The sequence below is a fragment of the Umbelopsis ramanniana genome (genome assembly GCF_025399195.1).
Source record: "Umbelopsis ramanniana AG unplaced genomic scaffold K450scaffold_101, whole genome shotgun sequence".
Taxonomy (NCBI): domain Eukaryota; kingdom Fungi; phylum Mucoromycota; class Umbelopsidomycetes; order Umbelopsidales; family Umbelopsidaceae; genus Umbelopsis; species Umbelopsis ramanniana.
The window spans coordinates 1,801-16,863 of NW_026252187.1; the positions used below are offsets into that span (position 1 = coordinate 1,801).

At 43.5% G+C, this 15,063-nt stretch overlaps 6 protein-coding genes across 6 annotated transcripts; all 6 read right to left on the reverse strand.

Annotated features, from left to right (window-relative positions):
* Positions 1-2,686: 2,686 nt before the first annotated feature.
* K450DRAFT_275820 (uncharacterized protein) lies at positions 2,687-4,995 on the reverse strand (the record flags this gene model as incomplete). The annotated part of the gene is made up of 3 exons (XM_051593191.1): positions 2,687-2,746; positions 2,826-2,966; positions 3,040-4,995. The coding sequence occupies 3 exons, from the start codon at positions 4,993-4,995 to the stop codon at positions 2,687-2,689; spliced, it is 2,157 nt and encodes a 718-aa protein (XP_051440218.1).
* Positions 4,996-6,528: 1,533 nt separating this feature from the next.
* On the reverse strand, positions 6,529-6,900 carry K450DRAFT_262773 (uncharacterized protein). Its single transcript, XM_051592534.1, has 2 exons — positions 6,680-6,900; positions 6,529-6,646 (listed from the first exon to the last, which is right to left on the reverse strand). Exons 1-2 carry the CDS (start codon positions 6,843-6,845, stop codon positions 6,549-6,551), a joined length of 264 nt encoding a protein of 87 aa, XP_051440219.1. The 5' UTR covers positions 6,846-6,900; the 3' UTR covers positions 6,529-6,548.
* A 556-nt stretch (positions 6,901-7,456) lies between these two features.
* On the reverse strand, positions 7,457-9,694 carry K450DRAFT_303708 (uncharacterized protein). The gene is made up of 8 exons (XM_051593800.1): positions 9,290-9,694; positions 9,093-9,208; positions 8,890-9,020; positions 8,430-8,822; positions 8,314-8,371; positions 8,121-8,240; positions 7,789-8,044; positions 7,457-7,708 (listed from the first exon to the last, which is right to left on the reverse strand). The coding sequence occupies exons 1-8, from the start codon at positions 9,669-9,671 to the stop codon at positions 7,539-7,541; spliced, it is 1,626 nt and encodes a 541-aa protein (XP_051440220.1). The 5' UTR covers positions 9,672-9,694; the 3' UTR covers positions 7,457-7,538.
* Positions 9,695-10,037: 343 nt separating this feature from the next.
* Positions 10,038-11,792, reverse strand: K450DRAFT_262785 (uncharacterized protein). Its single transcript, XM_051592535.1, has 7 exons — positions 11,706-11,792; positions 11,517-11,634; positions 11,058-11,450; positions 10,917-10,974; positions 10,735-10,854; positions 10,396-10,651; positions 10,038-10,322 (listed from the first exon to the last, which is right to left on the reverse strand). The coding sequence occupies exons 2-7, from the start codon at positions 11,618-11,620 to the stop codon at positions 10,153-10,155; spliced, it is 1,101 nt and encodes a 366-aa protein (XP_051440221.1). The 5' UTR covers positions 11,621-11,634; positions 11,706-11,792; the 3' UTR covers positions 10,038-10,152.
* K450DRAFT_262801 (uncharacterized protein) lies at positions 11,793-12,343 on the reverse strand. Its single transcript, XM_051592536.1, has 3 exons — positions 12,120-12,343; positions 11,900-12,004; positions 11,793-11,821 (listed from the first exon to the last, which is right to left on the reverse strand). The coding sequence occupies exons 1-2, from the start codon at positions 12,279-12,281 to the stop codon at positions 11,972-11,974; spliced, it is 195 nt and encodes a 64-aa protein (XP_051440222.1). The 5' UTR covers positions 12,282-12,343; the 3' UTR covers positions 11,793-11,821; positions 11,900-11,971.
* A 312-nt stretch (positions 12,344-12,655) lies between these two features.
* Positions 12,656-15,051, reverse strand: K450DRAFT_262806 (uncharacterized protein). The gene is made up of 8 exons (XM_051592537.1): positions 14,439-15,051; positions 14,253-14,368; positions 14,059-14,189; positions 13,595-13,987; positions 13,477-13,534; positions 13,272-13,391; positions 12,962-13,217; positions 12,656-12,875 (listed from the first exon to the last, which is right to left on the reverse strand). Exons 1-8 carry the CDS (start codon positions 14,887-14,889, stop codon positions 12,706-12,708), a joined length of 1,695 nt encoding a protein of 564 aa, XP_051440223.1. The 5' UTR covers positions 14,890-15,051; the 3' UTR covers positions 12,656-12,705.
* Positions 15,052-15,063: the final 12 nt, after the last annotated feature.

Below are 15,063 nucleotides of genomic sequence, written 5' to 3' on the forward strand. Positions count from 1 at the left end.
TCCCTAAAAACAATCTCATGTTAGGAGCTTTGATCTATCTCGATTTGAATTCAGATGTATGCTTACCAAGGCACAATAATATTCAAAGGTGTCTTTGTTGACGTGAAAAAATTTGGGTGAAGTACTTGTTGATTGCGATACAGTAAAAGCACAGCTTTGATGAGTATGCTTTGACTTTGCTAGTGGTCATTTTCCAAAGTAGCTGATAAGTTAGGAATCTATGGCTTTCATTTTCAATATGGATTTGTGTTTACCTAGGCATTCAATTCCGTCGAAGATGTACATGTCAAAGTTATGGAGTTGAGCAAACTACTTGTTGATCGCGTTATATCAATCAAACATCTTTCTGATAGTATGCTTTTATCTCTTGCTCGCTGTGCTTTCGCTGTAACATGGTCTCATGTTGGGAGCGCTGATTTCACTATTCAAAAGTATGGGATATGCGTACCAAGGCACAAGTGAGTTAAAGCCTTTGTTTAGAAACACCAGATTCCAGGTTTCTCATCTTGAGCGTTCCCGACTTCGAATGCTTTTGGTAGTTAAGCGTGAGACTGGGAGTATCCAAAGTATTGTCTTGCTTTATCTTAAGCTGAGCACTATAAAGCGCTAGTTACTTCAGCATTCTAAGCAGAGAATGTAGTCCATTGACTTGATACAGCTAGTCTTTTTTGACTTGCGTTGATGTTGCTAGCATTCTCTACAAATAGAACAAAGTAATCAGCTAACTTGCAGTAAACAATTCCAGAATGAGATTGTGTCATACTGTAGCGAGCTGCGAACGTAATAATAGTTTGAAGCTTGGGTGAAGAGGATCATTTAACCAAACCCTGTGTGGCAAAAGACCCAAAGCATATAGTCTACGGCTTTGGCATACATTGAAGAAAGAAAAGAAGAGAGCTAAGGAGTAGACTGATTAGTTAGGATAATTTCCAATTAAAAATTTGATAAATGAGACTGATTAAACACTTGCCTTTCCTTTCGTTCAAATTTCGCTGGCTGCGTACATGCACAATCTCTAAAGATTCTGAAATTCCTCAGAGATGAAAAAGTTGTTTATCTCCAAAAGATATTTGGAGACGTGCATCATGTACCAACCCATGACATGAGTTCTACGGCCTCCCTGGAGAAACTGCCACTGCAATGGAAGTCCGCCGCACACGAAGAGAGAGTGAAGCGAAAGGGGTTCCAGACGCCCCCTTTCCACGAGCTACGCCTTTCCTGCTGGACACCTAACAGCACCTTCACACCAATCACTTACCACTTCTGCCACCCAGGCTCTCCCAGGTCTTCCGAGCAAACACTTCCAGAGGCGAAGTGAGCTGGCTTGGCCCATGGAGGGACTGGATTTCTTGACTTTACCCGCTACTCAAGTCTGGAAGGAATCCCCTTTTCCTTTGAGGTACTTCGTTGGAAGATACCTGCAAATGTGTGTCGGCACGCCACTGTACGTCAAGTGCTTCAACTAATTTCTTAGATCATTAGCATTTGAGTCTTGGGCAGTAGGCGTGCCAACAAAGCGAAAGATGAATGGTTAGTCATGCTATTTAATTAGTCTGCGATACCATCAACCACTAACGGTCTATCCCAAATTAACTGGGTGGCAGTTGAGTAGACTTGACAACTGCCACCAGAAGGAAAAGGCAACCGAGAGCAAGGTAGCGAGCCGCAAGATCCGGTAATCCAAAAGAACCAACTACAGTCACACTATGACCAGCTGGAGGCTACGCTACTCTGCCTGGACATTCGGGGGCTCCAGAAGTAGCAAGGACCAGTGATCCAGTAAAGCTAGGGCCAGACAGTACTCGGTTTTGCAAGCAGTCAAGATCGGTCGTACTAACCGATCGACAACACTTCTCTGTAAACAAACAAATGTTTAGTATGACTGGTACTTACAAAAAATTGGCAAGCGTTACGACAATGAAAGGGGTGACTTGCCAGCGTGGCATTGGAAAACCATTGCGAATCCCCAGAGAGACCAGAATAAGGGGCCAATATGGCCCCCAGAGCACAGCTGACACGAGAGACGAGCAGAGACTAAGATATTAAGTGATTAACATTCGCACCAATGTCGTCGAAGTCAATTTTCAGATTCAAAAAAGAAATCATACGTACCACTCATCCCGAAGAATGACGATGGACCACCAACAAGACAGCATTTTTTTTTTTTTTGGCACTAATGGCACAGAAGAGAACTGAAATACAATTTTTTTTTTTTTGATTTTTTGATTTTTTGATCTATAATTAACGACATTGATTAGCAAAACTGAAGAATAGATTGAAGATATAAAAATAGAGGCGGAAATGGTGCTTACTTTTTTTTTTTTTTAACATTTTTTACTTTTTTTTGGGATTGCCTAAAAAACAAAGAAGTTCAGTACTATGAGGTAGGATAGTGTGTAAGGTAGAACCAACACACGGACAGAGATAAAAGTTCAATACTAACTTGTTTTCTATTTTTTTTGTAACTAACAATGTGAAGAAAGAGCCACAGTTAATGAATGAACATTTGTCAAAGCGTTTAAGTTGAGTACTACTCACTTTACAATGCTGTCATGCTGGGGCCATCTGACAAGCTCCTTGAGCTTTTGCGGGAGCGACCCTAATAATGGAGAGAAATTTTACATTGGTGAGTTAGATTTTCTTAGTCAAATTGAATCCAATGTTACTATACTTACAGCGCCCCCGCTTAGCCGGTAATATCGTAGATATTACCGGCTACAGCCTCCGAACCGCCGCCTGGGATCTCCTTCAGTTGGTTGAAAAGGTGAATCAGATGGAATTGGAAATCATGTATGTGTCGCTGGGATGGCAGAGTAGGTACTTACATTCGAAATGAGATCCGCCTCATTGAGGTTTACAGGCGGCGGTTGGAGGCTCTCCTCTCTCTCAGCCCTTGGAGAGCCAGGCTGAGAACTGCCTTCATCCAGAGCTTGGATAGTTTCCAAGCGCTGGAACATATCGATAGCCTAATGATAGAAGAAAGGTTAACAGATATGTATTTTGTCTATTACTGAAATTAGATACTGAAAAGTTACTTACGTCTTCAACGCTATCGACATGCTCGCCAGTGGGACCGTTAACTGGGCTATGCGCGAGCTCTAGCACCAGTGGGGACACGGTCCCACAGCGAGAAGGCATGAGAGGAGAGCTGTCCCGCGACAATGGGCTCGCGGGACGACGGTACTGACCAGCAGCACCGTCATTGGCAGTAGCCAAAGCAAAAGGACAGGAAGGGGCCGACGAAGCGGAAAAAGCAACAGCAGAACGAGAGGGACACGGTAACGCTGATCCAGCAGCGGGGGAAGAGATGCAAGGTGACGGGGTAGAAGATGGACACGGTGATGGTGAAGAGGAACACGGCAACGCTGATGTAGCAGCTGAGTTGTTAGCCCGTCTTTGGGGCAATCTATGTCGGATTCGTCGGCCGCCAGCGGCCGGACGAGGAGAGCAAGAACGAGAAGCAGAAGCAGAAGAGGACGAAGAACGAGGGGAAGGCGTGCGAGTTCGCTGCCGTCGTTGCTCACGACGAGCAAAACGATTGCGAGGAATCGCGTTTCTTGGCCGAGAGGTCCTGGCAAGAAGGGGAGAAGGAGTGGGACACGGCACGGCTGATGCAACAGCTGGATTGTTAGCCCGTCTAGGGCACAGTCGACGCCGGACTCGTCGACCGCCAGCAACCGGAGAACGAGAACGAGAAAGGGGACGAGAACTTGGTCGACCGCCAGCAACCGGAGAGCGGGAACGAGGAAGGGGACGAGAACGAGGTCGACCGCCAGCAACCGGAGAACGGGAACGAGAGCGAGAACAAGAGCGAGAAGACGACGAAGAACGAGGGGAAGGCGTGCTAGTTCGCTGTTCTCGTCGTGAGCGGCGCAAAGACTGCGAGATTGGAGTGAATCGTCGCGAAAATCGATGACGAGACACGGCAATCCTCCGCCGAGGAGGCTCAGAAGGAGTCCTGGGACAAGAAACCAACGAAGGAGGATCCAAGGAGGAAGTGGTCACTTCAGATGTTGAAGCAACCACAGGCGCAGTCACGAGCGAAGGAACAACCACAGACGCAGCGACGGGCGAAGGCACAGCCACAGACGCAGTGACGGGAGAAGGAACAACCACAGACGCAGCGACGGGCAAGGGAACAGCCACAGATGCAGCGACGGGAGAAGAAACAACCACAGACGCAGCGACGGGCGAGGGAACAGCCACAGACGCAGCGACTGGCAAATGAACAGCCACAGACTCAGCGACGGGCGGAGGAACTACCACAGGAGAACGAACAACCACGGGTGAGGCACTAGCCACAGAAGAGCTTTCAACCACAGGCATAACTTCACCAGCCGCCGTGGAAGCTACAGTCGGGCCAGCAAGATGCTGGGAAACATCTGCTGGCATGTTACGACTAGAGTAGCGACCAGAAGGGGCTGTTATCTTCCGGTTGGTAGGCAGCGGCTTGGTGGGAGGGCAAGTCGCCGTCGAGTTGACGCGGGAGAAACGGTCTGGAAGAGAACCACTGGCAGTAGCAGCAGTCGATCGTCTCCGCGAAGAGACAGGAGAAAAGCGGTGGCCACGAATAGACCTAGAAGACAAGCGTCCACTCACAGAACCCACAGGCAAGCATCTAAAAACGGAAGCAGAAGACAAGCAACTGCGCAAAGGAGCCGGTGAAGGCACATGGAGAAGAGATACTTGGGACAGAGGGCCAAATGCCACGTCACCGCAGTACTCATAGTCCATGGCTAGACACTGGGGCACCTCCAGCTCGATTGGCTTATCAATGTCCATGGCTGAACACTGATGCTCTCCAAGCTCAAGTGACTTGTCGACCTCCATTGGATCCCAGTCGAGGGGGAAACGGTCGATGGCCATCTTTCGCGGGCGCCACTGGAAGGGTTTGCGAGGCTGGCGAGGGCGGGAAGGACGGCAGAGCGGGTAAGGCTTCGATTTTTGAAGCAAATATCGCTTCAAAGCGATAATGTAAGCTCGCTGTGATTTCATCGAAATTGGAAAAATTCGAGAATCAAAGACAAGGAACGAAAAAAGAAAAAAAAGGAATTTTGGCGGGCAGTTTATATGTGATTTACTTGTGAGGACACCCGCTTTTCAAATTTATGCGGACACACTATCCTCGTCATTTCATACGATTAAACTTATGTCATCTTTCTAAAGGTTCTGATCTCTGGCAGTAATCATATATCATCTCTCATGAAGCTCGCTCCGTCAACGCCCTCTAGCAAACTCACCATTTCGGCTTTGATCTGCAAGTTTACGTTATTTTATATGAAGACGACTGGATTGCTACTTGTTTGGCTCCACACAGGCAATTTCAATAAATGACAATATGCAATAGTAACTTCTTTTTAACTACGTATACGTTATGTACTTTGGGCTTCCAAAGAATGGATATCAGCTCTTCATATCATGTAAATGAAGGCATTGAGCTCTCTTCCGGACAATGTATGCATATGTTCGAACAGATTTACAGTAAGAGGTATCAAGTGTCACTTATTGTGAGTATTATAGATTTTAGTTATGAAAGAGTGGGATAGGCAACTTGAGGTCTATGATATAAAGTAGAGTATACTTCAGTTTTATAGAAACGACCGGCAACCGAAGAGTAAAAATGCTGTAAATGGGCAATTTACCCCAGAGAACTGCAATCAGCAGGTCAAGCTGTTTGAATACCTCAATACCTTAAAGAAAGATTGCTAGATAAGCTTTCATACAACCTCGGCGCAACATACTCTCCATATCACTTCAACTGATTGATTTGTCAGACCAGCATATTACTTAGAGTACATGCCATCATAAATTGATCATGGGGGTTTATATATGCAGCTTGAGGATGATTTCTGAAGCAGCCGTTAAGCACGAGCTTGCCTTTGAAACATCGAAATAGACCGCCGCCTTAAATTGTGAAGTTCTTTACTGTCATTGGACGATGTGAAAAACAGGTTGAATATCTTTGGTACAAAGTATCCCTGAGCTCTTTAAGGAACGGAAAGTTTGGGAATGCAAGTGAAACAATGGAGATTTTTATTTTTCAACTGATTGAGACTGGGCAAATATGAGCACAAACGTCGGTGTAGAACAACCGATCCGAAAGAAAAAGTAGATAGGCCGAAGAATACTTTCCATAATTTCATTATAATTATTGACTCTTTCAATTAAGGAATATCCAAAGTCTCAAAATCTTAGCCAAAAGCTGCAAGCCCAATGACGTCCAGCGTGAACCTGAATTGATGAAATCATTGTGAGGGGAGCCATGGCCTTTATAGTCATAGAGGTGGGTGAGATGTGTACCGTTGTAAGAACATTGGAACATCAACGTTGCTAAGTCCATCTCCTTCTTTCTCAAAGCGCATCATCATCTTTTCACATAACCTCCCAAATAGTTTGACAGGCATTAATGAATGGAATGCATGGTTTGCAATCTGGCGGCGGGAAAAGTTAGGATGGGGTTTCGTCTAAAAGGTTGTCTGTGCTGAGTTCATCCGCCATACAATGCTTCTTCCAAACATGACCATTCAACGCAACAATGTTTTCCATGCCTATAAATTTGTTGAGAAGCGATTCGCTTTGCATGGAAAAGCTTTCGTGCTTCGGAAAATCGGCTGATCGTAAACTGATAAATGAGTACTCTTGACTCCTATGCCAAATTCGATTTACGATGTGCACCTACCTTTATGAATGAACAAAGATTTTATAGCTGCTGGGCCAGCAACGCAAACGGTCCACCCCCCTCTATATGGCCGAAGGTACACGCCATTTGGCGATCTGGCTAATACTGGAAGGACAATATTCTGGGTTCTAACATCGGCGCTTTCGCTTGAAAGAGCAGACCGCATGTATTTCCAGTATGGAAAAGTCGGTATAAGCAGAAGTCTTTTTGGTATCTGGGCCATTCTGTAGAGCCTATAACTGACGAAGGCAGCCACAGCACTAGCAATAAGAGTGTATGGCGATCTGCGTCGAATAAAAGGAATAATCTGATTTGCATAGATGGTACTGAGATAGTCAATTTTCTGGTTCGTACCGTCTAAAACAGCTTGTACCAACGGCATATTGTCAAGTGAAAGGGAAGACGTAGACTACCGACGATGGACATCACTGGGGCCAATCTTAAATATGAGAGAAAAAGCCCGCTAAAGGTTACCCTAACCCTTGAGGAACGTTGTACCATGCCCTTAGGTCTATGGAAGATCACTGGATGCTACAGCAGGATAACACCATATGCTCATTTTCAGGTCTCAAACTGCAAATGCACCTAGAGGGTTTTTTACATAGTTTTATGCCGGTAAAAAGAGACTTTAACTCTTTTACCGTGAAGATTCGCATATAAAGATGTCAGGTACCAAGTGAAAACCTGAAACGCTAAAATGGTCAGTCCAAACTCAATATCAGTCCATTACATCTATGTATTTATATTCCATTACAGAATATGATATAGGCCAAGTTCGTGGTCGACAATGTCCATTATGAGAAATTTAGGGAAGAGAGTATTTATGAATTGATTATATTATTCCTACGCTTTCTTGGCTTTAAAATCTCTTTTTAAATTTAAGATGCAAATCCTTTGGAGAAATAATGCCCATTGATCCATCTATCACTAAGCGATCTTTGTTGATGGTGTTCTCGGGAAGTTCCCAGGTGTATTTTTGGAGCATCATAGCAAGCAACACCTTTTGCTCAGCCAAGCTAAAGTTCATACCTATTTGAATTTCAAAGCAATTTTCACAGTTAATGAATAGACCATAATAGTCAATCTACGACCCCATGATCCTGCCTTACCTATACACTGCCTAGATCCACTTCCAAACGGTGTCCAGGAAAGACCTTGTCCAGCTTTTGCTTCACTTTCACCTCCAGGAGCAAAACGTTCTGGAATGAATTCCTCGGGATCTTTCCAAAGTGATGGGTCATGATGCATGACAAATATTTCTGCCGACAAAGTGGATCCTTTTGGAACGAATGTGCCTGCGAGATCAATGTCATCGGAGCTTGCTCTTGGAACAGTATTCTGGGCTGGAGGGTCCATTCTTAACGTCTGATGTAGGCAGTTAGTTTTGCTACTCCAGTATGCATGTTAGCCGTTTCCAATTGTGAAGATGCAGGACGATTACCTCTTTCATTATCATGTATATATACTTCATTTCTGAGCATTGGGCAGCAGTAGGGTAGACAATGTCATCTCCATCTCCCAAGATATCGATAACTTCTTTACGAGCCTTTTCTTGTATATGCTGAAATAGATATAGGGAATAGATGTTTAGAGTCGCCATATAAGGAACGAAACTTGCGCCTACGCTGACTTACCGGATTGACCGCCAAGTAATACAAAGCAAAGGAAAGAGCGTTGGATGTAGTATCATGACTAACTTATAAATTAGATCCTTCATTCACCTCAAATTCCTGCGTTTTAAATTACGTACCCTGCCAAGAAGAAAACTGCCAGGTCATCACGAAGTTCCAAATCCGAAAGTTGATGTTGAATATCTTCGCTCTCTTCGTTGGCCTCGAGCATCAAAGTTAGCAAGTCCTTTTCTGAATCTTCCACTAGACCCTTCTTGCTGGCCAAAGTTTGACGCTTACGGTCAATAATGCTATAGAAAAGCTTGTCCAGATCATCCATCTTTCGGTGCAACTGTCGACGCCCTGGAAAGGCCCAAAGAAAGCGTTTCTCAAGAATAGGGAAGAAGAAGAAGATAGGGTTTCGAATACCTTCCATGATAATGTTATAGTTCTCTACCTTCTCATTATTAGGATTATCCAGGGCTTCGAAGTCGTAATCGAAAGCGGCAAGTCCGATTACATCCAGTGTGAAGCTATATTTAGGCGGTAAGAACACAACTTCAAGTCGATAGACTGCACCTTTGAAAATCAAATACTTACCGTTGCAAGAACATTGGCACATCAACGTCTTCAAGACCGTCTCCTTCTTTTTCAAAACGTGTCATCATTTTTTCGCAGAGTCTACCGAACAATTTAACAGGCATTGACCTATGGAATGCCGGGTTGGCGATCTTTTGAAAATAGGCAAATTTGGTTGAGATATAACATGAAGTTTTAGATAGCGAACTTGGCTGTTAGCTTACCATACGGTGCTTCTTCCAAACTCCCCCATTAAGAACCACAATGTTGTTGGCACCACCAAACCTGGTAGTCAATGAATCTCGATACTTTGTGAATCCCTGGTGCTTTGGAAATTCATCTAATCATTCCATGGAATCACATAAAGCACTAGGCGTCAATGTTAGGATTTTCCAGTAATAATGGTGAACTAAAAACTCACTTGTTCGAAGGAATAGAGTCTTCATGGCAGCAGGATTTGCAACACCAATGGTCCATCCAAGTCGATTCGGTCTCAAGTAGATCCCATTTGGTGACTTTGCAAGTACTGGAAGAATAACGTTCTGAGCTCGTAGATCAACACCTTCACCTGACAAAGCAGACTTCATGTATTTCCAGTATGAGACAGCAGGTATATGTCGAAGGTTCTTTGGAACTCGTATCGCCTTGTAAACTTGGTAGCTGAAGAAGGCAGCCACGGCAGAGGCTATGTATGTATGCGGTGATCTGCGCTTAACGTAAGGTAAAATATGGTGAATATAGAAAGAGGTGAGCTTTTCCAGTTGCTTGTCCACATCTTTCGCTATCACTTGAAGCGTGTCCATGATGTTATGTTCTGGGTTACTGGTCTGAACAAAAGATAAGTACAATTGTAGTGAGCATGGAAATTTATTTATTGCATTTGGAAAAAAATGTGCCGGAGCGGGGGTTAGGGGAGTCTCAGTCTCTCGGCATCCTATCCGCTCCTGTGAAAAAAAAGAGTTTCGACAAAGGCTTTGCCCTCTTTACAGCAATAGCGAACCTACAATTAAAAGATTATTGCAAGCCTAAATTTCTTTTCAAAACATATGAATGATGAATTCTAACATTTCATATACAAGAGTGATGTAATATTGCGATGATGGAACTATATCATGCAGTTATCGGAGATTTGAGCAACCGTTAAAACCATCGGTCCGAATTTTTGTATATCTATAGGAGAACGGGATGTTTGCCATGAGACTTTTATGTACAAATGTTTATAGGATAGCAAATTTAGAATAGCCGTGTGAAGAACACTTTTTTTGGATAGCGAGCGCAGAACGATTAAAATCGTTTCATAAACTTCAGATGTAATTCTTCCGGAGAAATGATACCCACACCTCCACCTATGACTATATGATGCTCAATGGTAGAGTTGCCTGGGAGTGTCCATGTAAACTTACGGAGTAGCATCGAAAGTGCCACTTTCTGTTCAGCTAAACTGAAGTTCATACCTGCAGGAAAACGGTTCCACAATAAATTAGTCAGGTCCAAACACAGAGTACTTACAATAACACTACCATTTACCAATGCACTGTCTAGATCCGCTTCCAAATGGTGCCCAGGAAAGTCCTTGTCCAGCTTTTGACTCACTCTCACCTCCAGGAGCGAAACGTTCAGGAAAAAAGGCTTCAGGATCTTTCCATACTGATGGGTCATGATGCATGACAAATATATCAGCGATCAAGGAGGCTCCTTTTGGAATGAATGTACCAGCAAGTTCAGTATCCCTGTTACTCTGCCGTGGAAGGGTATTTTGAGCGGGCCCACTCATACGTAGTGTCTGTAGAAAGATGTACAGATGATTATAGCTTTTCACCTACTGAGCAGCAATACTTTAAGACTGTGTGCCGTTGGATTACTTACCTCTTTAACAACCATATAAATGTACTTCATATCTGAGCACTGTTGTGCAGATGGATAGACAATATCATCACCATCTCCTAGAATTCTAATGGCTTCTTCACGAGCTTTCCCTTGAACGTGCTGCCAATTAAATGTTGAATGAGCTTACTACAGCTGCACGATATCACTTTTGAACAACTAACCTGGTTAACAGCCAGATAGTACAGCGCAAAGCTTAGTGCGTTTGATGTAGTATCATGGCTAATATTGGATGTGTACAACTTGTGTAAACAAAAGCTCTCGTTACTTTCATTAACACAAATACTTCGATATAGGACACATACCCTGCTAAGAAAAAGGCGGCCAAATTATCACGAAGTTCTACATCAGAAAGTTGATGTTGAGGGTTCCCAGTGTCTTCGTTCGCTTCGAGCATCAAAGTGAGCAAGTCCTTCTCTCCTTCTTCAATATTGTGCTTGTTGCTAGCCAGGGTTTTTCGTTTGCGGTCGATGATGCTGAAAAAGATGGTGTTCATTTCATCCATTTTTCGATGCAGTGCTCTACGTTTTGGAATGACCCAAAGGAAGTACTTTTCGAGAATGGGGAAGAAGAAATAAATTGGATTTTGAGTACCTTTGATGATTTCGTTATACATTTTTACTTTCTCGTTATCGGGATTGTCGAGAGCTTCGAAATCGTAATCGAAAGCTGCAAGCCCTATAATGTCCAATGTAAATCTGACAAGCAGCACAAATGAGCAGCCACTTTCTCGTCGAAAATCGTGCATATGCACATGTACCTACCGCTGCAAGAACTTTGGAACGTCGATGCTAACAAGACCATCCTCTTCTTTCTCGAAAGCAACCATCATTCTCTCACACTGTCTTCCAAACATCATTACAGGCATAGATCTGTGGAAGGCTGGATTTGCGATCTGGTAATTATACGTATTTAGATAGATCTTGACCTACACCTGAAGCCATCTAACTTACCATGTGATGCTTTTTCCAAACATCCCCGTTTAATACAGCGATATTTTCAGCGCCACCAAACCGGACTATCAGTGATTCCATGTGTTTGCTGAAACTGAAGTGCTTCGGAAAATCATCTAATCAAGATATGAGATTCTCATCAGCATAAATATATAATCCAAGTTACTAAAGATATAGAATGAAAGAAAACATACCAGCTCGAAGGAGTAAAGTCTTCATGGCAGCAGGGTTGGCAATAGCAACCGTCCATCCAAATCGATCGGGTCTCAAGTAGATCCCATTTGGAGACTTTGCCAGCACTGGAAGAATGACTTTCTGAGTTCGTACATCAATTCCTTCGCCTGAAAAAGCGGATTTCATGTATTTCCAATATGAGACAATAGGGATGTGTCTAAGATTCCTTGGAACTCGTACCGTATTGTAAACTTGGTAGCTGAGGAAGGCAACTACGGCTGCAGCTATGTATGCGCTGGGCGATCTGCGCTTGACATACGCTATGATATGGTGGACATAGAAGGAGCTTAGTTTTTCAAAGTGCTTTTCAGCATCATTTAATAGCACTTGTAGCGAACTCATGATACTCCCCAAATGAAATAATTGAGAAGTTGACTTGAAAGGGCTGTGGAAATCTGGGAGTCATAGCCCCCGAAGGATGCTCACTAGGAGAAACACAAACTTGGGTTAGGCGTTTTCCGTGTGACGTATCATCTCTTTGACAGTGGCTCATGGAGACTGACAACAAACATCGGCGAATGCGGCGAGAAAATATTGACGAAATCAAGCTATTATGAAGGTATTCATTCGAACGTTTTGTTATCTGGTTAAACAAACTATCCGTTTTTCATCACTTATAGGTCTGCTTTATTTAGTTCAGCAGTTATACTTTGATATTCAAGCATAATGTAAGCAAGTCTGATTCCAATGTAAAGAAATCGAAAGAATACAGTAGTCACTTAATATCATTGAAGGATATAATGAGTGAGTGCTGTACCAAATCCGCTTAAAATCGTTTTGAGAACTTCAAATGGAGATCTTTTGGAGAAATGATGCCTGTTCCTCCCCCTAGTACTATGCCATCTTTGTTGATAGAGTTATCAGCAAGTGTCCAGGTAAACTTGCGTAGCATCATGGAGAGCAATACTTTTTGTTCAGCTAAGCTAAAGTTCATGCCTACCGAAACATCAAAGTGTATAAATCCAAATATTAGCGACAGTCAATGGTAGTTCAGAACCCAATACAGCTAACAAATTTCTTACCAATACATTGTCGAGCACCATTTCCAAACGGTACCCAGAAGAGGCCATTACCTGCCTTCGATTCGCTCTCACCGCCCGGGGCAAAGCGCTCAGGAATGAACGCCTCAGGGTCCTTCCAGATGGACGGGTTATGATGCATGACGTATATGTCAGCCGATACTGATGACCCCTTGGGAATAAAAGTTCCTGCAAGCTCAAAGTCTTCCTTATTTAAGCGTAGGGTGGTGTTTTGGGCTGGGGGCTCCAATCTTAATGTCTGAAACGGAGGTTAGTGTGCTGGTATCCTTCAATAGGCATATAATAAGGTTACCTCTTTCATGACCATATAAATGTATTTCATATCTGAACACTGGGACGCATTGGGATAGACGATATCGTCTCCATCACCTAAAACTTCAATCACTTCTTTTCGAGCTTTCTCCTGTATTTTCTATAAATAATCCTTTGTATTAGATCGGCGTGCAACATGAACCTCTGTTAAACCTAATGCCGACAAATAAGTGTGATCCACTCACTGGATTGACCGCTAAATGGTATAGCGCAAATGACAGTGCATTGGATGTTGTGTCATGACTGTAATGTTTAAATAAAAATCTAGTCCCATTTGTTGATTCTTGCAACATGAGCTCTTACCCTGCCAAGAAGAAGATGGCCAAATCATCACGAAGCTCTGAATCTGAAAGTCGATCTCCAGCATCCTTTGAATCTGCGTTGGCTTCAAGCATCAACGTTAGTAAATCCTTTTCTGCATCTTCAGCCGATTCTTTCATGTTTGCCAGAGTCTGACGCTTGTTCTCAATAATGCTATAGAAAATCTGATTCATGTCGTCCATCTTCTTGTGTACGGCTCGACGCTTAGGTAGTGCCCAGAGAAATCGTTTCTCGAGGATGGGGAAGAAGAAGAAGACGGGGTTTCGAAAGCCATCCATAATAGCGTTGTAGGTGCCTACTTTTGCATTGTTTGGGTCATCGAGAGCTTCGAAATCGTAGCCAAATGCTGCAAGGCCAATGACATCCAATGTGAAACTGAGGCGCAATGTGTTTGAGTATTGGAGTGATGTGGCTTCATTCTCGAATGCACTTGGGGTAAAACATACCGTTGCAAAAACATGGGGACGTTTACATTATTAATGCCATCTCCCTCCTTTTCAAATTGTGTCATCATTTTTTCACATAAACGACCAAACAATTTGACAGGCATGGATCGATGGAATGCGGGATTGGCAATCTAGTTAGGCGCGGTTATCATATTGTTTAGGCGGTTGAGTGTTGCAGGTATAAGATAGCCTACCATACGGTGCTTCTTCCAAACACTGCCGTTCAAAGCAACAATGTTTTGTGTGCCTATGAACTTGCTAAATAGTGATTCTGGTTGTAGAACAATACCTTGATGCTTTTCAAAATCATCTAATCATATCGAACAGTCAGTGTTAGCACGCGTTAATGGTAGCTGCATACAAAGGAAATGCCTCCTTACCTTTTCGAAGTAGGAGTGTCTTCATGGCGCTGGGACCAGCCACACTTACACACCACCCAAATCGATTTGGTCGTAAGTAGATGCCATTCGGCGAGTTCTTAAGAACTGGAAGAATAACGTTGCGAGTTCGTAAGTCAATGCCTTCCTCCGACAACGCCGATCTCATGTACGCCCAGAAGGGAACAGCTGGTATATGCCTCAGGCTTTTTGGCACACGTACAAAACTGTAAACTTGATAGCTGAAGAAAGCAGCGATGGCAGCAGCTATGAAGGTTTGCGGAGACCTACGCTTGACGTAAGGCAGAACATAAGTCGTGTAGAAAGAAGTAAGCGTTTGCAGTGGCTTATTAACATCATTCAATAGCATTTTCAAATCCATGGTATTTTGTTGACGATATAAAAATGTGCGAAAAAGGTGAAGGTGAAGCATCCGTATGCGTTTTAAAATCATGATGAAAACGTTCGGTAGGGTTAGGCGTATTTGACGTCTCACCAGTATGTTAATTGTTGTCGCCGTAACACAAATTCATTTCTCTGCACGGTTAGCAAAACCTCCTCCCACAGCACAGTATCTTGTACAGCACTTCCGTACATAGGTTATTTTCAACAATCCTATCAATGTTGT